Source organism: Callospermophilus lateralis, chromosome X (genome assembly GCF_048772815.1).
Source record: "Callospermophilus lateralis isolate mCalLat2 chromosome X, mCalLat2.hap1, whole genome shotgun sequence".
Lineage (NCBI taxonomy): Eukaryota > Metazoa > Chordata > Mammalia > Rodentia > Sciuridae > Callospermophilus > Callospermophilus lateralis.
Window position 1 is genome coordinate 87,270,160 of NC_135325.1, and position 23,996 is coordinate 87,294,155.

A 23,996-nucleotide genomic window follows, 5' to 3' on the forward strand; every position below is an offset into this window, starting at 1 on the left:
AAGCACTTGCCTATTTAAAGCTTTGGAAATATTTTCTAATTTTTACAGCCTTTAATGTTTAAAACTTTCACATTTAGGTTTATGATCTACACTATTTTATAATGTAAGGTAACAGTCATGGTTTGTTTTAGTTTTCCCCATACAGATATCAGTTGTTCCACACTATTTTAATAATGCAATTACTGCTTTTTCAGAAATTCAAATGACTGTATTTATGGGGCTGTATTTCTACATTCTATATTCTCTTCAATTGGCATATTTTATATTCTGGTTTTAATAATATATTGCAAAACTCTCTGCATTCTGTAAATTTATAGTAAGCCTTAAAACATAGTAGTTTAATCAGAGCAACTTTGTTCCAGTTTTTCAAAGCTTGTCTTAGTTAATCTACATCATTTATATGAGTTTGGGAATAATTTATCAGTTTCCATTAGAAAAATACCTTTAATGATTTTGATTATGATAGAAATAAATCTAGATAAATTTAAGGAGAATTGATATCTTAGCAATATTTAATCTCACAATTCAATGTATATGTACTATCTCCATTTATTTAGGTATTTAACTTAATTTGACAATGTGTTGCACTTTTCATTTTATAAATCTTGGTAATCATTTGTTAAATTTATGTCTGGAAATTTAATACCTTCTTATACTGTTTGCCTTGGTATTGCCTTTTCATTTTCATTTTTGAATTTTTTATTGTAAGTAGATAGAAATAATTGATTTTGGAATATTTAACATGTATATATACAGAAATTATTGATTTCATTTATTAATACTAATTGTGCTAATACATTTTTTGCTATTGTAAATTAACATCACCTTAGATATTACATTTTATTACTTTTTCTTGTCTAAATACACTGGCTATAATTCCAGCACAATGTTTAATAAAAGTAGTTTGTATTTTACATCTTTATCATTTTCATAAACTCAGAGGACTGTGTTCACTATTTTTTCTATTAAATTTAACATTCTATGTCTTATTATAAAATTTTTTCTATTCCTAATTTATTGACAGTATATATTTGTCAAGAATAAGCATGAGGGGCCTGGGATATAGCTCAGTGGTAGAACAATTGCTTAGTGGGTATAAGACCCTGGGATTGTTCCCTAGCACCACAAAAATAAATAAGAATAAGAGTGAGTTTTGTCCATTCTTTTTTCTGAGTCTACAGAGATTATCATGTTTTTTTTCTTCTGTTGATATAGCAAATTACACTAATTGACTTTTTTTTGTCAAAACAAACTAATATTGTTGGGATAAACTCCAAGATGGTTATGCTGTATATATTATTTTTAAGTTATTGTTGGACTTTGTTGGGTCTAATTTTTAGATTATGTCCTAGATTTGATCCCCAGTACCACCAAAAATATATATATTTATATTTGTGTTTTCTCTTTCTCTTAATCAGTCTTGCTAGGCATTCATTACATTGTATTTATTGTTAAAAGTTAACTTTTGAATTGTGTTTTCTCTGTGGTTTGATTTTTCTTTCATTGGTTTCTGCTTATATCTTTATTATTTCTTACCTTCTTTTTACAAATTTAATTTTGCTGTTATTTTTCTAGCTTCTCTGGTTGGAAACTTAGATAATAGATTTTTCAGTTTTGTCTTTAAAATAGACATGTTTGAAACTTTAAATTTCCATTTTCCATATAAGGAGCATTTAAATGAATTCCACAAATTTTGTTCCTTTGTGTTTTATCATTTAATTGAAAAAAAATGTTCTAATTTCCTTGTTAATTTTTGTTGCTATTGGTAGGTTATTTAGAATTTTGTTGCTCAAAATATAGATATTTGGGGGCTTTCAAGTATCTTTTAATTATTGATGCTTTGTTTGATTCTGTTGTAGTTAAAATATATAATTTGTATAATTTAACTATTAATACTTATGGAGACACATCATATGGCCCAGTTTATGGTTTGGCTGGGTAAATTTTCCCTGTTCACTTAAAATAACTTAAAATTTGTAATTATATGTATTGTTCTATAAGTGTCCATTAGGGCAAATTGACTGATAGTATAGTTAAATTTTTTATACAATTTTTGTTAATTGCTCTTTGAATTACTATTCAATATGCTCTTAATCTCTTCCACTTTTCCTGAGAAATTTTTATTTCCATTTTCTTTTTAGAGTCAACCTTATTTCTCCAAAAATTCTTATTTTTCACCCACTGTATACATATTTGCCTGTAAGATTCTTCTTTGTGCTAGATATATTAAGTAATCTAATTCCTTAGATTATTTAATATATTTACTATAAGTAGTTTAAAGATTTTTTCTGCTTATTCCAACATTCTAGATATTCATGGGTCTATTGCTACTATTAGTTCTATTCTTATGAATTAGAGTCACATTTTCCAGATTATTCAAATGTGGTATTTTTTATTGTTTATTGAATGCTGGGATTGTATTGGATAAAGATACAGAAATTTGTGAAATTTATTTGAAAAGTGCTGAATATCGTTGTAGTAGATAGTTTAGTTTCTCAGAATCAACTTGGTTTTGCACTAATTAAATGTATACTTTCCTATGTTCTTTGCCATTAGTCTTAGACCTGAATGTGGGCCTTACTCAATGTGTAACCTTTCTGGTGTCCCTTCCTTAAATTTATTTTATTTATTATTTCTTTTAGTGAACTCTGTTGGTAGCAAATTATCTTATCACTCTTTAGAAAATGTTCTTATTGTGCTTGTATTTGTTTTTTCAGTTACATAGTAGATAAAATATCAATATATCCCGAGCAGTATTCATTGCTCCTAGTTATTCAGTGAAAGATTGACTGACTCATTTAAATACTGCTGTACAAAGATCTTGCAGATATAGTTAAATCGGTTCCTAAATCGGTTCCCAAATAGGTTCATTTTAATATACGGAGATAATTCTGGGTAGGCCTAATACAACCACATAAGCTCTTTAAAGACAGAGTTTTCTGCAACTGATAACAAAAGAAGACAAAGGAGAAATTCAAACTATGAAAGAGAATTCCACATAAGGGAAGATCTCCATGCTCATGTAGCAATGTCTCACAGAATGGAAATATGGGTGGCCTAATGAACTTGAGAATGGTTTCCAGCAACCAATCTTCAAGAAAACAGGAACCTCAGTCCTATAACCCCAAAGCCAAATTTGGCCAACAACTTGGAGGAGCTTAGAAGTGCAATTCCATAGATAAGAGCCTAGCTAAACCAACACCCTGATTTTGGCCTTGCAACATGCTAAGCAGAGAACCTAGCTCATCTGTACCTGGGTTGTTATCTATAGAAACTGTGAAACAATTAATAGTATTACTTTAAGTTATTAGGTTTAGGGTGATTTGTTACACATTTTTTAAGATTTCTACTCCCTTTCCAAATATGTCTGCTAGTGTTTATTTACAGATTCTTTGAATACTTGAAAACTTGCTTTTGTATTCTGTCCAGTTTTTAATTGTAATTATTGTGAAAAAGGGCTGTAGTATGGTAATCATTGTGAAAAACAGGCTGTAGTAGACTTAATCCATTTTGGCTGACCCCAGAATTTAGGGGTAAATTTAATAAAATATTTGTGAGGTATGTTCACTAAAATCTATGAAGCCAGCTATGAGAAAAATTTAAACACCCAAATATATAAAGATATATAGAATATTCATGCATTGGGAGATCAGAATTGTTAAGACACCAGTTGTCCCTATGGTTACCCAAAAACTCAAAGCATTTCCAGCTAATAAACTCCACAGGTTTTTATAAAAACAATTAACAAACCAATTCTAAAACATGTTTGGAAATGTAAAGGATATAGAACATCCAAAAAAAGTAAGAAAAACATAGTTGCAGGACCAGATTTCAAGATATAATTGCATAAGGATCAATAAATAAACAGAATATTATGTAGTAAAATTAATTTTGATAAAAGTACCAAATAAATCCAAAATGGGAAAGTATAATCTTTTCAGCCAACTTTCCTCAAATACGTGGATGTTCATATAGGGAAAATGAAACTCAACTCATATGTCACATTGTATAGAAAAATTAATTTGAAATGGATCTTAGTTCTAACATAAAAACTAAAACATCAAAGCTTTTAAAACAAAACTAACTTGAGGGTAGGCAGCATTTTCTTTGGATACAGAAATCAGTAACTATAAAAGAAAACAATATTAATAGGTCAAACTTAATCAAAACTTAAAACTTCTGTCTATCAAAGGACACCATTAAGAAAATGAATAGGAAAGCTACAGACTAGGATAAAATATTTGCAAAATGTATGTCTGACAGATTATTAATATTTGGGATTTATGATGAGCCAAACATTTCATTAAAAAGGATACCAGATGGCTAATAAATATATGCAAAGGTGACCAATGTCATTAACTATCAGAGAAGTATACATTAAAACACATTGAGGTGGAACTACATGCCTACCAGAATGACTATTATTAAAACAATTGATAGTATCACATATGTTGTGCAAGGATCTGGAACAACTAGATTTCCTATACATTGTTGTAAATGTAAATTGTCTTGGCGAAATTTTTTATAAAACACAACATACATATACTTTACTCGGGGACCCAGCAGTTTTACTCCAAGATAAATTAAGACATGTCCACAAAATGTCCTGTGCAGAAATATTCATTACCAAGACAAAACCTGATAACCCAAATGTTAAACAGCAGATGAATGGATTTAAACAACTGTGAAATGGAATCCTACAAATTTTACCAGTGTAATATGGTGATAAATTTTTTATGCTTATGACTATATATAATAATGGCAACCTCTTGATAAATAATTTGAAAGCTTACTATTATTCTTAAGAATTTCCAGAAATCACCAACATGTTTTCAGTTCCTTTTTGCTCCTCACTATTTCAGTGCTAACACTGTAAGTTTATTTGTTCTGATTAGTTATACATGTCAGTATAATGCATTTTGATACATCGCACATAAATGGAGTATAACTTTTCATTCTTCTGGTTGTACATGATATAGGATGATACCGGTCATGTAGTCATATAAGCACATAGAGTATTAATGTCTAATTTATTCTGCTATCTTTCCTACCCCATGCCCATTCCCCTCCCTTTACTCCCCTCTGCCTAATCCAAAGTACCTCTATTCTTCCCTAGCCCCCTCCCGCTTATTGTGGATTGGCATCCCCATATCAGAAAACATTCAGCCTTTGGTTTTTTCTGTGGAACCAACCTAGGTCCCCTTCAACAGATGGATGAAGAAAATGACATATATATGCACAATGGAATATTACTCAGCCTTAAAGAAGTATGAAATTATGGCATTTGCCAGTAAATGGATGGAGCTGGAGAATATCATACTAAGTGAAATAAGCCAATTCCCAAAAAACCAAAGGCCAAATGTCTTCTCTATCAATATAAGTTTTAAATTTGAACTGTAGCTTTCAAAGTGGTGTGGTATTTCTTTATTTTTTCCCCATTCATTTTATTGTTATGTCTTATACAACAATGAATTTTGTTACATATTTGTTCATGTACATGATATAAAAATATAATTTGGTTAAAATCATTCCTCAGCATTGTTGCTTATAGTTTGTAAAATAAAAAAGTGTTTCTGATAGTATTAACCAATATGACCATGTGAATTCACTTTTACTTAATAATTTCCATTCTAGAAATCTAACACAATGGAAATAGCTTTCAAGTGGCAAAATAGGTGTATATTCAATTCATACATAAATATATACATATAAGTTGTTAAGATATAGAGTTACTAATATAATATAGAAAGGCATACATTCAAGCAACTGTATCAACAACACATAAAGGAAATAGTTAAATGATCAATTGTATACTATAGAATACTATGCATCTATTAGAGGCAATGTTTTAAATCTAGAAAATAACAATATGTTCTTTTTAAAAATTAATTACTTTGTTTTAATTAGGTATATATAACAGAATGCATTTTGATTCATTGTACACAATTGCAGAACAACTTTTTGTCTGGTTATACATGATATAGTGTCATACCATATGTGCCGTCATACATGTACCTAGGGTAATGATGTCCATCTCATTCTAGGAACCCCAGGCCTTCCTGGACCAAAAGGTATTAATGGTCCTCCTGGAAATCCTGGCCTTCCAGGAGAACCTGGTCCTGTAGGTAAGCATAAAAAATAAGACTTTGCTGTTTTATAAAACTAAAGCTTATCATATTCAATTTTGGAAAGTCAAATCATGATTAATTGTGAACATTTTCAAAGCATGGAAATGTTTTGATCATTCACTTAGTGCTGAATATTAAGAACAAAATGAATAACTTTTAATAAATTTACCTAAAATTATCTTTATGGAACCTTCTTTTCTTGGCTCACCTTTTCCTGGAAGAGTAGATTTGAGTACACTATAATAGAAGATGGAAGCTCTGATATATTTTTTAGAGGGGGTGAAGCAGATTTTTTTTATTGACTCCTAAAGTAAATCACATATCTTGGCCCATGTAAGCCCTATAATATACCCTGTTACACCTAACATCATACTCTTGTACATTCTATAGTAATTTTAAAATGATAAACTCAAAAGCTTTGAATACGGAGTGATTAAATTGTTCCTTTATGACATTATCCCCTCTTCTTTTTTCATTCTTAATTTTCATAAGATTTCATGAATTAAAGGAGTAAAATAAAGCACTTTATATCTTTTGGATACAACTATTTGAAACTAGTATGGGAAAATGGGGTGGATAGAAGGAAAAGGAATTAAAGAGATGGATATAACCTGCTGTACTCTGTTCTTTAGGCGGTGGAGGTCTTCCTGGCCCACCAGGACCTCCAGGTGAAAAGGGCAAACCAGGTCAAGATGGTATTCCTGGACCAGCTGGACAGAAGGGTGAACCAGGTGCTATATTTATTTTAGTTTTTCCTAATGCTCTGATTTCCTCTTTATTCTCATTCACCCTTTTTATCCATGAAAAAATTACATCATCTTTCTTACCTTCTAAGAAAACCACATACTTTTCCCTCCATAAATATTTTCTTCCTCTTCACCCTGAGAATATCAGCTGATATTTGTTGATTAAGCTGCTTCCTTCTTACTAAAAAAATCCAAATCCTGTCTTGACTAGTTTTTCACAATAAGAAGTTACTCAGCTATTTCAAATTTATTTGTTTTACTATGCAATCTATATTCCATTTATATATTTTATAAGATAGAATTGTATAAAAGCATATTTGACACCACAAATATAAGTTTTCTCATGTTAGAATTGTTCTGTGTTAGAAGTAAGTCTTCTGGGACTGGGAATGTAGCTCAGTGGTAGAATGCTTGCCCTAGCATGTGCAAGGCTCTGTGTTTGAGCCCCAGCACCAAAAAAAAAAAAAAAAAAGAAAGAAAGAAATCTTCTGTATGTTTTACCTGATATACAGTGATATACGTTGTAACACTTAATAAAAACTTTAATGTCTGAAAATAATTTATCCTTATTTTAGTTATATTATCCATTTGATATTTTTGTTTTGTTTTGTCTCTGATAGGTCAACCAGGTTTTGGAATCCCAGGACCCCCAGGACTCCCAGGACTTTCGGGTAAACCTTACTAAAACATGCTAAATCAACCCATAAAATGGAAATGTTCTCCAGTACAATTATTTTTCCATCTCTACCATTGAAGTTGTAAAATGCCTATACAAACCCCCAAAACCGAAAGCTAGAGCTATACCTTAGAGTATTTCTTATTTAGCAACTTAATATAAAAATAATTTATGTGTAGATATCTCTTCATTGACTTCATCAATAAATGCTGAGGTAATGACACAGAAAGAAGACAAAATTGTGGGATGAGAGAGACTTTTGGAAACTCATTTAGCTATGAGGGAAAAAAACCCACTCTTTTCTCCCCATGGAAAAGAATGTCAAGATAACAGAAGAAAATCCTGTAGAAATATGCACCAGTAATTATAAAATGTTTCTTAAACTCCTTGTTAACATGTTTTGTATATTTGAATGGATATATGTGCACACATATCTACCTTTGCTCTGCCTTTCCTCTCTAGTGCTTATTATCATTGTAAGCACTAAATAGTGAATAGGAAGATTGAGCAGACATATAGATATATATGTTTTTGTACTGAAATAACCATTGGCTATTCTGTGGAGGCTTTTCTCAAACCACAAATATATCTTGTACAAATTCTGATATCCTTCTCATGATCCCAACATGAAAATTATTGCTTTAATGTGCAACTGTTATGGCTCTTAAGAGTATTAGTGGTGTAGAAAGAAATGTTAAGGACATTTTGTCTGGATTGTAAATCTTTGATACAGGGGTCTATAGGGACACACAGCAACCATCAAAGATCCTTATCTTCCATTAGTCTTAAAATTAGAACATTTATTCTAGGTATCATTTACAGCCATCTTTAACTTATTCTTACAGATATTTTATACTTTTTATTTTTTTTTCTCTCCTTTTTTTCTCACTGGTCATGTGACCATTGCTCTCTGTTCTAATAAAAGGGTACCTTTCAGGATGCAATCTGTTATTATTTCAGCATTTCTATGCATACTCTGATAAATATGTTTAATAGCAGATACATATATTTAATAGGAAGAATGATTTTTTTGTGTAGGTTTGGGATTGACTGTGGGATAGCAATTACCCTAGTGAATTCATTAGTTGCTCTAATAGCTTTAGCCTTATAGGCAACCCTATAATTCAGTACCATTTAATGTGTTCTCTAATGTCATTTTACTTTCATAGGCCAAAAGGGTGATGGAGGATTACCTGGCATTCCAGGAAACCCTGGCCTTCCAGGTCCAAAGGGTGAACCAGGCTTTCAGGGCTTCCCTGGTGTGCAAGGTCCCCCAGGCCCTCCTGGTTCTCCAGGTCCAGCTCTGGAAGGCCCTAAAGGCAACCCTGGGCCCCAAGGTCCCCCTGGGAGACCAGGTATGTTCATGAGTGGTAGGGGAATGCTCTGTTTATTAGTCAGTTTATTTAATTTTGCTGACAGGTTATTCAGTCTTTAAGATTTTGGAATTTATAATGTAGGAACATATTATAGGGCTGGGGATGTGGCTCAAGCGGTAGCACGCTAGCCTGGCATGCATGCGGCCTGGGTTCGATCCTCAGCACCACATACAAACAAAAGATGTTGTGTCCGCCGAGAACTGAAAAATAAATATTAAAAAAAGAACTTATTATAAGCACATAGTTTGATTTATACTTAGCTCCATCTATTTCCATGCCATCTAATTATTCTTTTCAGTAATTACCTTTATCATTTATTTAAAGTTGAAGTAAACTAAAACAACTTGGATGGGAAAAAAGGAAATAGTGGTTTATTAGTCTTGCTATTAAAGATAAAGCTATATATATTGATAACCTGACAGCAAAATGCCACCTGCATTATATGAACTTCTCAGCATGTCATCACAGAAATCATTTTAGTGATCACCCAATAGATGCTTGTGGTCTATACCAGAAGTGTTGCTATGGTTCTGTCACATGAGCAGCAAACGTCACCAAGCACAATAAACAAAATTTATCTTTTCTAGGAACTAAGCAATCAAATTTGTCTTTGGCATCACAGCATGATAAAATTGACTAGCTATCTCTTAATACCAACCTCATGTCTATACCTCATTTGTCTTGTGAACACCGTTCACTTCTCTAGTTTCTAAATTTTGCATCCAATGTTCACCTTTTCATTTTGTGTCTGTGCTATGTCATTTCATTTTACTAATTTGGAAATGCTCATTTTCAGCCTCGATTAATGTTGCTGAGCCCAGTCACTGATGATAGGTTATTATCAAATTTTGGGGACTTGGTATTCATTTTTTCTATTTCTAGTAATGAAAAATTTGACCTTCATTGATGTAAAGAAGAAGAAAAATCTAAGTTTAAAGTTGCAAAGCAACTGTCCTTTGATCCTTTGCAATCCCTGACTTACTATTAAAGTACATTTAAAGTGAAATTTTTCATTAAATTTCAGTAAAATCTTGTGATTAGAATTAATTTAATAACATACTCTAAAATATGAATTAAATGAGATCACATACTATGTTCAGAGGCATCATTTTCAAATCATATTTTTATCTGATCTTACTTGACTGTCCTTGGAGGGTATTATTTAAGGTTTTACCTTTCTTTACTATTACAGAAAACCAGTGAAAATCTCAGCCATGTTAACTCTCTTGCATGTAATATAAAGAAATGAAGCAAGTATCTTGTTTTGCATGTGATAATTCAAATAAACCAAACTATTATCCTTTGTATATTCTAATTAGCATTATGGTTATTCAGTTTTACTCGTAATGGAACTCACTGTTGAACAATACTTTAAAATATGTCAACATAAAAACATTAGTCACAAAGATGCTTTAAAAATTACCATTTTTAAAGAAGTAATAATGAAAGCTCTCAGAAGAACACATCTGATGAGTATTTGACTTCTTGATTTGTTTATAAACTATAAATTTAAATAGAGTTTTGAACTCTGTTGCTCTTAGAATTAATTATTCTTCATCTGAGCTCATAGCAGTGATTATTTTAAAAATGATATTTTTGCCTTCACAAAATGGCACATGTGCTATTTTCATTAATGCTAAGTATTAATGCTAAATGGAGATAATTTGGTTTATATACAAATGCATGAATGTAAACTTTCAGAATATTCTGCTATTGAATAAAATTTTTAACTTGAAAGTATTTAGTGTAATGCTTTAGTTTCTTGATATTTCTAACAGTTTTGATATTTTTCCTTTTTGTTAATGATGACATTGGGCCTTGGTGAACTTTGACCCCTATCCAGGTCCTCCAGGTTAGATCCTTAACTCCAAAGTAATACCTGCATGAAGTTTGAAACTGTTCTTATATATTTATATACCTATATTTATGTATGTGTATATATATATATATATACATAATGTGTGTGAGTATACATATTTATATACATACACACACTTCTCTTGTATCTAATATTTCATATGTTTGAATATATTTAAGAGCATATATGCCAATTCAATTCTTACATGGTGGCCTATCTCTACAAGTTGTCAAGAACTTTTAGAACCCAGTATTTCCTTTTTTTAATCTTTTTTTTTTATTTTTTAGTTGTTGATGGACCTTTATTTTATTTGTTTGTATGCAGTACTGAGAATTGAACCCAGTGCCTCACACATGCTAGGCAAGTGCTCTTCCATTGAGCTGCAACCCCAGCCCTTAGAGCCCAGTATTTCTATTGTAATGACTCCACATTAACTAATTAGGAAAACTTACTTACCATTTCAAAATGCACAAATTTGTGTTCCTTTTAGTTGAAAATCTATGACAAACTGCTTTGTATGATATTATGATATTTTACCTTACTTTTGTAGTAGAGTATATTTCTTATCTTTGCATTGGTTAATGCAAATGAAATTGAACTATCAACTAGGCATAATGGTACACACCTAAAATCACAGCTACTTGAAAGAATGAGGCTGGAGGATTACTGGATCCCAGGAGTTTGAGGCCAGCCTGATCACATATGAGACTGTTATCTAAAAAACAAACAAACTAAAAAGAAACTGAATTATCCATCAAAAAGGAACTTTTTAACAATAATGTGTATTATCAGATCCTGCAGATATATAATCTTTGACTTGGCATAAACTTCTTCCCATTTTGGCTTGTCACATTATTCTAAATTCTACTGCTATGAAAAAGAACTAATAGACTTAGAGTAGAAAAAAAATCAATGCAATCAACACAAATTAGAGGCTCTTAAACTTATCTTAATCACACACATGTAAACAGTACACAACAAAGAACAATTACCAAGAGCTATCCAAAGGAAAATGCTAATTCTTAGTAAGAATTAATGTTCACCTAATCAGAAGTGAAAAAAGTCACAGTATTTGAATGTATTGTTTATTATTTAAAATAAATAGACCTTTTCAAATTTCTAGAGAGGATTTAAAGAGAGAAAAAGTATATACCTGAAACCTGGAAGGACATTTTATCTTCTTACAAATTAAAATTCATAATTTTCAAAATGAACAATTAAGAAACTTAAGCCATCTGTCTCTATCCAAATTGATTCCCTAGTTTCTTAATCCCCCAAAGTCTCATTTCATTGAACCACAGAATGCCAGATCTAGAAGAATTCTAATCTTTATATATATCAAAAAGAAATTACTCATATTACATATTAAAGATGGCAGGACAGATTTTATTGAAGACTACTACAGTAGCGAAGGGATTCCTGCAATAGAAGAGTGTTACTGAGCTCAACTCCAGATGCAATAAAGACAAGTAGATATTTATTACCAAGGAACAGAACAAGGATATCAGTGATGGAAAAAAATATTAAAATCAAATTTGTGGGGGAGATATTCTTGCTAAACTGGATTTAATGGAATTCTTGCTAAAGGTGGACCAATGGCTTAGATACCAAGGATGAAGGATGAGGCACTTGGTCAGATATTGAGAGTTGGAGGACTCTCCCTATACTGATTTAGCAGGATACTTGCTGTAAGTGGGCTTGCAGACTGTACACAGGCCCAAGGATGAGACCTAGCTGAGAAGAGAACTCTTGGATGCACCTGTCCAAATTTGGTCAAGGAGGGAGTCTTTGTCACATGTGAAAAAAAACAGAGGGCCAAAGAGTTTAAAAACTTGCTCAAAGTAATATTGTTGGTTGTTGGTGTAGTTGGAACTTAGGGCTTCCCAACATTTAGTTAAATGTCTATAACTCTAGTGGTACCATATCATACTTTCACATATCCTATGACTTGATGCTTTAGATCTGGTCTCTTGTTCTAGTTATAAATATAAGTTAATGGAACAAAACTATTTATACCATTTCAGGAAACACTCGGCCATAGCAGACTGGGCCTTCAATCCACATTCTTGTTTTCTGTTACCTCAAAATTTCCATCCACCCCTAATAATTGCTTTTCATGGTCTTTCTAAATGGGTGTCAAGAAGGTTAAGATAGTACTTGTGATTTAACTGTCATCCAAATAAAGAGAAGAACACAAGGTACTTTGAAGTAATTTTAAGTCCTGATCTGCCTATCTTGCATAGAATTCTGCTGCCCTGATGACTGCTAGACTAGACTGTCAGCTATGAGTTTTCTTTTTACTAAGGCACTAGAATATATTTGAAAGGAAAAAAAGAAAAGTAGCCTCATTTACTTTAAAACAGATTTAACAACTTCCCATTTACCAAATGTGCTCTAAATTATAGTTCTGGGAACCTGGTCTCTGTGGTTGTCTTCTTTGTAATAGTTGAAGACTGCAAACTTAAGTGAAAACTAGATTTAATATTGTGTGAATGTATAAATATGTAACAACAAGTCCCACTATGTTCAACTATAATCTATCAACAAAAAATGTGGAACAAAATAATTTTAATTTTTTTTCAAAAGAAATCTAAAAAAATTTAGATTTAAAATAATACCTGTCAACTCATCAGCTTATCTATAGCAATTACCACTTACATACAAGACTTTAGGTTTTTGTTTTGTTTTCTACTTAAAGTTTGTTAGGTTGCTTGAAAAACAGTGAAGTGAGAGCCCCATATACAAAATTGGTTTGGCATATAACTCATTAAAATGTAACCTTTTAAAAATTGACTTCTTAGAAGTTTTGCTATGAAATTATACAAAATTTCTCTTGCTACGAACTTAAACCAAAATGTCATATTTCAATGAGATTTTTTTCTAAGAGTTCTTGTTTTGAGCCCTTCTATGTCACATATACATGGGTCTGTACTTGAACTCTGAACTATATTGAGGAGAAATTATAATTTATTGAACTAATTGCATGGCAAGACTGTGCTCTGGTCTGAGTGCTGACTTAAAAGTTAGTTTGCTGTGCATGGTTTAGAAACAATTTAAGCAAAAAAAAAAAAAAAAGCCAGTTTTAGCTTTCTAAATTTCAAATGATCAAATGTGTTAAAAGCTTTATTATTGGGCAATGATGATAGTATTTCCTATTTATGTGGCACTTACATCATATAATGTACTTTTATTGTAAGCTCCTTAAGGGCAAAGATTGTGTCTTACTCATCTCTGTATTCTCTCTAACACCTTGCAACTGGCAGAACTTGTCTATCTTTTAAAATTTGGCTTTGATCATTAAAACAATTCTGTGAGGTAGGCTACAGTAGATAACACTATTCCCATTGTGCTCAGAGATTTAATTGAGAGGATGAGGCTGGAGGAAAATATATATATATATATATATATAAAGTAGCAGAGTCAAGAATAAAATCCTAGGTCTTCTAACTCCTGGGACTCAGTACTTTAGCAAAATTTATTCTCTCTGCTAAAATTAAGTGTTTATAAATCATAGCAAGACTTGTAAGAAAAGGAAATTGTGTTTATAGTCAATTAACACTAACCAAGAGGCATTATATTTGTAGGCTTTTATCTTTTTATTTAATGATCCTTGTTTTAATAGTGAATAGCCTGTCTTAATATGTGCATTGAATAATAATTAAGTAATCATGATATTTTCTGTGGTTTGGGGAGGGATTTGCATGTAGAATTTCTTATAGTACCCCTTCATTGATAGTCTTTACATCTTTGGAAAATTGGAATCTTTTATTTTGAAGTTCAGTGGTATACATGTATATATTGGCTTTTTCTCTTTAACTTATGGCAACTAGTGATTCACAGAAGAAAGTCTCTTGATAAATTATGGGAAGAAATCAGAATGTGGCTTCATAGAATAATTTTCAAATAAGATGAACAAAAGTACATGATATATTGGTAATGGCATACTTGTATTTTGATTGTTTCTATTTTGTCACAAATGATCTATGTATTTTTTGTCATTGAGACCTTTAAAGTTAATTATTATCTCAGTCTGAACATATTAAAAAATTTTCACTGGGTTGTTTATATGAAAGAATTGCAGAAGCCAATATTAATATAAATTCATCCAAAATTACCACTTTGTTAAAGAAACTGAAGACTGTCAGTGAAATGGTACTATTTTGCCATTTTTAATGTTTTGAGGATCTAACTTTTGGAAAATCACAATAGAAATGTTAACATGTCTTCAGTAGAGTTTTCCATTTTTCTTTTTAATTAATGAATACAGGGAGCTTATTCTCTAGACTAAGCTCAATTTAAAAAGGTTTGGCTCTCTACTCTCCTGTATGGTTCTGTTTGCATACTCATTATGCTGAAGGTTTAGAAATGCTGGCAAAGAGGATTATTGTTTAACTTGTGCTATAATGTGAACCACTTCTAACTCATAATCTTATTTTGTACTGTGTGATGTCTGATACTGCTAACATCGATTTGGGCTTTGGTGAACTCTGATCTTCCCAGGTTTTCAAGGTTAGACTCTTCACTGGTCAATTCTTTTTTGTTGTTGTTGTTTGTTGTTTTTAAGCTTTATATATGTGATAAGAGAAATGTACTTTATTTTCTATAATTCAGAAATTATTGAACAGTGTTGTCATCCTCAAACAATATCTGCTTGAGTTTTAACATTCTAGTAAAGGTAATATGAGTTATGTAGAATTGTGTTTGAAATTATATCAGGTCTTCATGGTTTTGATTGTTTATAATACATAATCCTATTTAGAGATATGTTGAATTTTAAATGAAAACAATTTTTACATTATATATTTCATTAAGACAATTATTTAGGCAGGCATCTGGCCCATTTATAATCTCTACATATTGATTTCAGTTCCTTGATTTTTTTTCAGCAGGGGGGGCTCACATTGCCCTGATCTATGTGTTCCTGTTTCTTTTCAGTAAGGGAAGAGGGAAACTATTGAATATTGTTAAAAATAAAATCTATATGTCCCTTATGTCATTAGTAACTCATTAATATAAATTTAAGGAACTCTAAGCAGCAGGTCTGAATTAACTTAAAATTCCCAATATTTCCTTTTAATTGCAAAAAGAACAACACCCCCCTTTCTGTTTAGTTTTTCAAATGATACAGTTCTGGTAACTTAACTGGGAAAGATGGTCAGTTGTCAAAGAATCTTTTCCCCCCTCTTAAATCTTACCTTGTAGTCATCATCAGAATCATTCACAGATAGTTTATTTTTCTCTTAATAAGCTGATTTGCTACCTGACATCTAGTCTAAATCATAAAACTGAAAATTTGCTAGTAAAACCCTATATACTATATTTGAGCTAAGCAGCTACATCTTTGGATATTTTTTTTAAAAGTATAAAGTACCCCAACTTTTTCCTTACGATTGGGACTTTTTTCTTATGACTTTTGTGTTGTCTGGTTGCCAGGCTAAGATGATTACTTGAATTCAATTGTTTATGATAAAGACAGTTATTACACTGTTGTGAACCTGCTTTATCTTTCTCATGTGCAAGATGGAGTAGTGCTACATAATGAAATTACATAGAAAACTGAAAGATTAAAAACAGGCTCATATTTTTAAATATGTTCATTCTAACAGTAGCCGAGCACAGTGGTGCACACCTGTAGTTCCAGTAACTTGAGAGGCTGAAACAGGAGGATTGCAAGTTTGAGGCCAGCTTAGCAAATTAACAGGGTCTTGAGCAATTTAGCAAGACCCTATCTCAAAATTATAAAAAAAAAAAAAATTAAAAGGGCTGGGATTGTAAATCAGTGGTAAAGGGCCTCTGGGTTCAATCACCAGTACCAAAAAAATTAATAATAGTTATAATAAATATAAAAACAACACTTTTATCTTACTGTGTGCCAGACACTGTGCTAAGTAATTCATACATGTTATTTCATTTAATCCTTGCAACAACATAGTAAAGTAGATGATATTCTTGCTTTCTTTTTTTTGGGGGGGTGGGGTACCAGGGATTGAACTCAGGGGCACTCAACCACTGAGCCCTATTTTGTATTTTATTTAAAGACAGGGTCTGAATGAGTTGCTTAATGCCTCACTTTTGCTGAGGCTGGCTTTGAACTTGTGATCCTCTTGTCTCAGCCTCCCAAGCCACTGTGATCTTGCTTTCATTGTATAGAAGAAATTGAAAGCAAAAAGATTAATACTCATGCTTAAGTTCAAACAGCTAATGAGAAATACTGCTGGGGTTTAACCAGCATTCTACTCCAGGGTCCAGTTTCATAATCACTATTTCATTCTGTCTTGTTAATATGGAGCTCTTCATTCTGAGTCATAAGAGTGAAGGAAACTAAAGTTTAAATTTAATCTTAGATCAAAAAGATGACCCTTCGTCTTTATGTAAACTAAGTATTCTAAGTTCATATGACTGTTATGATTCCAGAGAAGTAATATCTATAGGGGTTGGGCTTGTAGTTCAGTGGTAGAATGCTTCTCTAGCATGCAAAAGATCCTTAGTTTGATCCACAACACCACAAAAATAATAATAGTACCTACATATTTTTAATTTTATTGATGAAATCAATAAAGAACTAAGACTACCAGAGGAGAAAATGTATAAGTGTAAGCTATGTACTGTTGATTACTTAGGACTTTGTAATAATTAAGTCCAGAATATTTAGTCTCAGCCTTAACCACCAATCACTCTGTAAATATGTAGCATCTATTTCCCATCTGCTGACAAAAGACTTGGCCAATGTTAAGTTCTCCCTGGTGCTTAATGGACCTGGTATTGTTACAGGGATGGGGCCTTCTGGGAAAATGAGATAGCACAAAGACCTCCACTTCAAACCCCTATTCTTGTGATCAAGTCAGAAAGATTTTAGACATTTCACTCAGAGTGTAACAGGAATGAGTTCATTAAAGGGATAGGAAAAGGGAAAGGGAACAGTCATCTGCTCTTTGAGGCCTCTCCTGCATTTCAGTTTTATTAGGGATCCTAGGGAAGTTTCCAGAGACTCCCGCCTAGGTACACTTTTTGACTTTTGTTTGATAGCAGGGTGACAACAGACTTTCATGTCCCTGTTGCCATGACAACTATATGTCACCTTGGCTCCTGCTGATTGGTTCTAATTGGATTCTTAATCATACATTCTTACAGATTTTATTGTTAAGAGGAATTATCCTTACCTCCCTGAGTTTCAGGATCTGGTCACAAAACACTCCCCCTTCAGGGTAACTGGGGTTCCTCTTATCAACTTTTTTTGGGCCTGAATTTCTCCTGCAGTGAGTAGGTATTTTGCCAAGGAGTGTGACATATCCTGTCCACTGAGGCCATGCAGGGCTATGGGTAAATTGCTTCTTGGAAAAGAAAGCATGTGGGAGTCAGCACAGTGGGCCCATTTTATAGAATTATTTTTTAACCCTCATGTTCCTACCATCCTTGTCTTTCCTCTAACAATATCTTTATTTGGAAAGACAGGTTTTAAACATAGCATAATGAAAAAAGCTTAGCAGCTCACAGTTGAACACGCCTGTAATGCCAGCAGCTCCAGAGGCTGAGGCAGGAGGATCTCAAATATGTGTCTATATTATATGTATATTATATGTATTACATACATTATATATTATATGTATGAATATTATATGTTATATATATGGGCTGGGGATGTAGCTCAGAGGTTAAGTGCCCCTTGGTTCAATCCCTGGTACTCCCTTCCAATAAAAAAGGCTTATCAAAATCCCATTTCAGGGGCTGGGGTTGTGGCTCAGTGGTAAAGTGCTTGCCTAGCATGTATGTGTGAGGTCCTGGGTTTGATCCTTAGCACCACATATAAATAAATAAAATAAAGGCCCATTGAAACTAAATATTTTTAATCCCATTTTAAATTATTTTATTTGTTCACAAGATGTATGTAGAATTTTTGCATGAGGCCCTGGGTTCAATCCCCAGTACTACAAATAAATAAACGAATGAATGAATCTATCAAACCTAGGATCTTGTGCATGCTAGGGAAGAGCTCTATCACTGAGCTACATCCCCAACCCATGAAAACATTTTTAAATAAATTTTAAGAGTACTAAATCAGTAATTTTTAAAAAATATTTTTAGTTGTCAGTGGACCTTTATTTTATTTATTTGTATGTGGTGCTGAGGATTGAACCCAGTGACTCACACATGTTAAGCAAATGCTCTACCACTGAGCCACAACCCCAGCCCTAAATCAGTAAATTTTTGACATTCTCAAATATTTCCAGGTACCAACCATATCCCTAAAATGAAATTAAAGTTATGTGTTTCAATATCTTAATTACATAGTAACAAAAGCTGAATAAATATAACTTCTTTCAAATAGAGCAGTTTTTTCTTTTCTTTTTATTTTTTAAATGCATTTGTTTCTTTTTGTTTTGCTGGGGATCTAACTCAGGGCCTCACAGGTGGTAGGCAAGTGCGCCACTACTGAGCTACACCCCCAGTCCCAAGTAACTTACTTTTAATCACAGGGAGACAAATGGCTTCAATCCTTAATAACCGTACAGCAGGGGTTCTTTAAGTGTGATCCTGCAACTAGCAGCTTCAGCTTATTCTGGACTTTTGTTAGAATGCAAATTCTTGGGCCCCTCTCTAGCCTAACTGAAGCCAAAATCCTGGGGGTGGGCCCAGGATTTTTTTTTTTTCTGTTTAGTTACACTTTTTAGGATACAACTTGACATAATCATAATTCAGGGACTTTATTTTAATTGTGAAACAATGCATTCCAATTCAGTCCTCAGCACTTCTGCCTCCCACTTCTCTCCCTCCACTCCTGTCATCCCTTTTCAATCCAAACTATGTTTACTTCTTTTATTTTTAAAATTAGTGTCCTGTGGATACACCCGATGCCTGGATCTACTGTGTCACTTTCTTGCATGCACATACATGATCAGAATCATTCTATTGTTCTTCTTTTTCCCTGTCCTTTCTTCCTCCTCCTCAGTCCCCTTCATCCAGTTTGCTGATCTGGCCCAGGATTTTGACAAGCCTTCCAGGTGATTCTGATACCTGTATTCTCCAATTTCAAAAGAGTGCCCCATTGTGTCTCTTTCATTTCAGTTTAAGTCACTTTGTTAGGGATTACAGAAGTAAATATAAGTATGTCCTGAGTCCTTCTTTTAGACAGAATTTGTTGGTTTTATTCTACAATCCAGCATTAATAGCAAAAATGACTCAATCTAATTTACATCAGGAACAGTCTGTATAATTTTAATGGAATCTCAATTTTATCCCATAAATTAATACAAAGATTATTAATATTTTAAAAGAATGACATTTATGCTACTTGTATACTATACTGAAATGTGGTCATTTGTTGTGCATTGTCAAGGTCTACCAGGTCCAGAAGGTCCCCGAGGTCTTCCTGGAAATGGAGGTATTAAAGGAGAGAGGGGAAACCCAGGCCCACCTGGGCCACCTGGCTTGCCTGGTTTGAAAGGAGATCAAGGACCACCAGGACTTCCGGTAGGAAATGGAAATAGATATTTGAGAGAGGAATATGGGTGTTTACATTCAAAATGAGAATTCTAAGCTATAACATTTTAATTAGTGTTCATCTGAAAAGCTCTAAGTATTGCTCACTGGCGAATTAAAAAAATGGTGAAGGAAAGTTTCCTATAGTCTTCCAACTAAAGGGTTCTTCAAAAGATACTTCACTCTTAGTGAAAGCAAATTTATGCAAAGGAGACATGTATATCAGAACATTGCATGTGCATGAGTCCATCCATAGGGAAGTAATTATGGTAAGTGGAAATATTTTAGACTTTAAATTATACAGTTAGGGTCAAATTTCAGTTCCACTGCACACCTATGCTTTGTGACTATGAGTATAACAGACACTCTTGAGTTTTTGTCTGCACCTATAAAAACAGAACAATAGCATATCCACTCCTGTCCTTTCTACCTTGGTTAGAATGATCCAGAGGGTCATATACTTCTTTATGAATCCTTGAAACTGCTTTCATTTATTCAATCAGATTATTGGTAGATTTCACAGACAGTCTGGGCTGCCTTCTAACTGTGAATGTTACTTTATAGCAGGAAAAAATATATCATCTAGAAAATAGTGGCTCTTAAAGTTTTCCAGTATCTAACCTTTTCCCCATAGCATCGAAACTCTTCTTCTAGTTACCTAGTCTTAAAAATTTAGGGGATGGGGTTGTGGCTCAGTGGTGGAGTGCTTGCCTAACATGTGTGAGGCCCTGGGTTCAATCCTCATCACCACATATAAATAAATAAAATAAAGGTCCAAGTACAACTAAAAATATTCATTAAAAAATGCCATCTTAAGTAACTGTATAGTATAGTTGTCAATTTCAGAAAATTGATCATCAAAATAGTATTTTAATTTCTACCTTTAATATCCCAATTGTTTCAGTTGACCTGGTAATGTCCTTTTTAGCACTTCTTCTTCTAGTACAGGGTCTATACCAAATCATGTAATTGTCATGTCTCCTTAGTCTCTTTCAATCTGGAATGGTTCTTAAGCCTATGTTTTTTTTTTCTTTCATGACCTTAACATAAAAAAAAAAAAAAAAAAAATTCAGCAAGGCGCCTTATGCATGCCTGTAATCCCAGCTACTTGGAGGCTAAAGAAGGAGGATCACAAGTTCAAAGTCAACCTCAGTAATTTATTTATTTATTTTTTTAAATATTTTTTGTAGTTATAGATGGGCAACATGCCTTTATTTTGTTTATTTATTTTCATGTGGTGCTGAGGATTGCACCCAGTGCCTCACATGTGCTAGGCAAATGCTCTGCCACTGAGCTATAGCCCTTATAGCTATAGCTACATCGCAGCCTCAGTAATTTTTCAAGGTCCTAGGCAACTTAGGGAGACCCTATATCAAAACTTTTTAAAAAAATGAAAATAAAAGTACTTGGGATGTAGCTCAGTGGTAAATTGCCTCTGTGTTCAATGTCAAGTACCAATAAATAAATTAATAATTCAAAAATTGTAACCTCATCCCATCTAAAAAAATGGAATATAATTTCTTTTGTCTGATGTTTCTTCATAATTAGATTCAGTTTATGCATCATCAGTTGGAATACTACATGGGTGATATTGTGTCTATCTCAGGGTAAAAGAGAAAGGGCCCCCTGATGTCCCTTTGCTCCTTATTTGTGATTTTAATTTTGATAATCTAGTCAAGCTGTTGTACAGTTTCTTCTCTTTATGGTTGTTATTTTTCCCCTTGGAACTAACAAGCAAAACTGGGGAAAAGGACATTAAGATCACGCAAATATGCTGTTCCTTTTGAAAATTTCCCTACATTGAATATCTATCAGTGAATTTTGCCTCAACCAATTTCTACTGGGTAGTGGCAATATCATGGTTTTTCCCAACTCTAGCATTCCCTCCACATATACTGCCAGTCAACCCTACTGTAAGCAAGAGCCCTCCCTGCTCTCCTATTTATTTACAAACTTTGGATCAGTAGTGACTCAACATTTCTTGCTTTTTTTCAATGATTTATAGATTTTTAAACCGTTGTAACTTATTTTCATGTTCCCATTGTCCCAGATTTGAAAGACCCTTTGAAGTGGATCCTATGACTTTCTATCATGCTTCTCCCCACTTTTTATTTGGCATTATATTTTGGCATAACAGGACATTCTTGACTTACCCCTTTTTCATTCCTACTATTACAAGGTTCATTGTTCCACATTTAAACTACTGTAGAAGCCTCTAGAACCTAATACCCAGGAGCATCTTTCACCAGGAGAAGACCTCCTGTACATATTCTTGTTTTTCTAGTGCTAGAGATTGAACCCAGGGGCACTCTGCCATTGAGCTCCATCCCCGGCCCTTTTTATTTTTTATTCTGAGACAGGGTCTGAGGCTGGCCTCAAACTTGGAATCTTCCCACATCAGCCTCCCAAGTTTCTATGATTACAGTAATGTGTCCCCAGACCCAACTGCAATCGCCTCTTAAATGAACTTGCCATTCTAAATTCCTTCTTTAGACTCATTCTAAAACTATTTTCTACTCTTTTTCTCTCCACACTTTTCATGGCTCTAAAACCCAGTTAAATAACAGGCCCTACAGTGTGTTTTCTATTGTCTTTCAAACTTTGTCTTGTCTACATGTGATTCTAACACAAGCATTCACCACCAGAGATCTAAACTACAAAGGAAGAGTATTGTTAATAATAAAATAATAATTAACTAATTATTAAAAACATGCTCCATATCCAACCAATTTTCTGAACAGTTAATATGAACTATCTCATTTAAATATATCACTGCCACTGCACAAAGTAATTGAACTATTTTTTTCTCCATGTTAAAGATGAGAAAACTATGGGTTGAAGAAGTTAAATAATCCCACAACATAATAACAGTTGAAGGTGGGATTTGAATCCTAGAAGCACTCTATAAACAGTGCTATAAATCATTCTCCATTATCTCTACCCTCATTCCCCTTCCTCCCCTCATTTTTTTTCCTAACATTGATAATTTTATTTATTTAGGGTAATCCTGGCCGGCCAGGTCTCAATGGAATGAAAGGAGATCCTGGTCTCCCTGGTGTTCCAGGATTCCCAGGTATTTGAAAGGATGTTTTGAGGTTTCCCTTTAAGTGAAACTCTTTTGGGACAAGATACCCATTTTCTGGTTTGTCTGAGTAAAGGCTGTGGCTCTGCTGCTTTGATGTGATGGATGCAATGTGCAATTGTATGTACCTTCTTTTCAGGCATGAAAGGACCCATTGGAGTACCTGGTTCAACTGGCCCTGAAGGGGAACGAGGTCTTATAGGGCCCCCAGGTAAGAATTATTCCTGAAGCTAGTTATGACTGATGCTTAGACACATTAAAGAACTTGAAAGTTTGCATTCTATTATTCATCCAAACTGTCATGCATCTAAATCCACAGTTCACTAATGTCATAAACCATTTTATTAATGTAATGTTGGTAGCAGACCTTTTAAATTTTAGATACAGGATCAACAAGAATGCTTTAATTGAGATTTTATTGGCTTTTATACTTTCAGTTGAGTAAATCACAAGAACAATCACATATGTATGTTTATTTTTATATTTAAACAGTTTGTTTTGCTAAGAGGCTTATGGAGGTTTCCTTTAAACCGTAAAAGAAGGCATCTGCTACAGTTTCCTACTAGTTCAGTGGGTCCCTTGACAAGTACAACAAATAGTGAATTGCAAATAGTGTTAGAAGCAGAATGGGCTTGTCAGGGAATGAGATTGTC

At 33.1% G+C, this 23,996-nt stretch overlaps 1 protein-coding gene across 2 annotated transcripts in view; it reads left to right on the plus strand.

Moving 5' to 3' along the window:
* The window catches only part of Col4a5 (collagen type IV alpha 5 chain), a 216,853-nt gene that overhangs the window by 179,352 nt on the left and 13,505 nt on the right, over nt 1-23,996 (plus strand). Inside the window, exons 38-46 of one of the 2 annotated variants that reach the window (XM_077106377.1) lie at nt 6,045-6,125; nt 6,761-6,859; nt 7,495-7,545; nt 8,720-8,905; nt 10,770-10,778; nt 15,285-15,293; nt 20,119-20,252; nt 23,262-23,334; nt 23,483-23,554. In XM_077106377.1, the coding sequence (XP_076962492.1) occupies nt 6,045-6,125; nt 6,761-6,859; nt 7,495-7,545; nt 8,720-8,905; nt 10,770-10,778; nt 15,285-15,293; nt 20,119-20,252; nt 23,262-23,334; nt 23,483-23,554 (714 nt within the window). The remainder of the gene's footprint in view (nt 1-6,044; nt 6,126-6,760; nt 6,860-7,494; nt 7,546-8,719; nt 8,906-10,769; nt 10,779-15,284; nt 15,294-20,118; nt 20,253-23,261; nt 23,335-23,482; nt 23,555-23,996) is intronic. The other variant, XM_077106376.1, reaches the window with a different exon arrangement.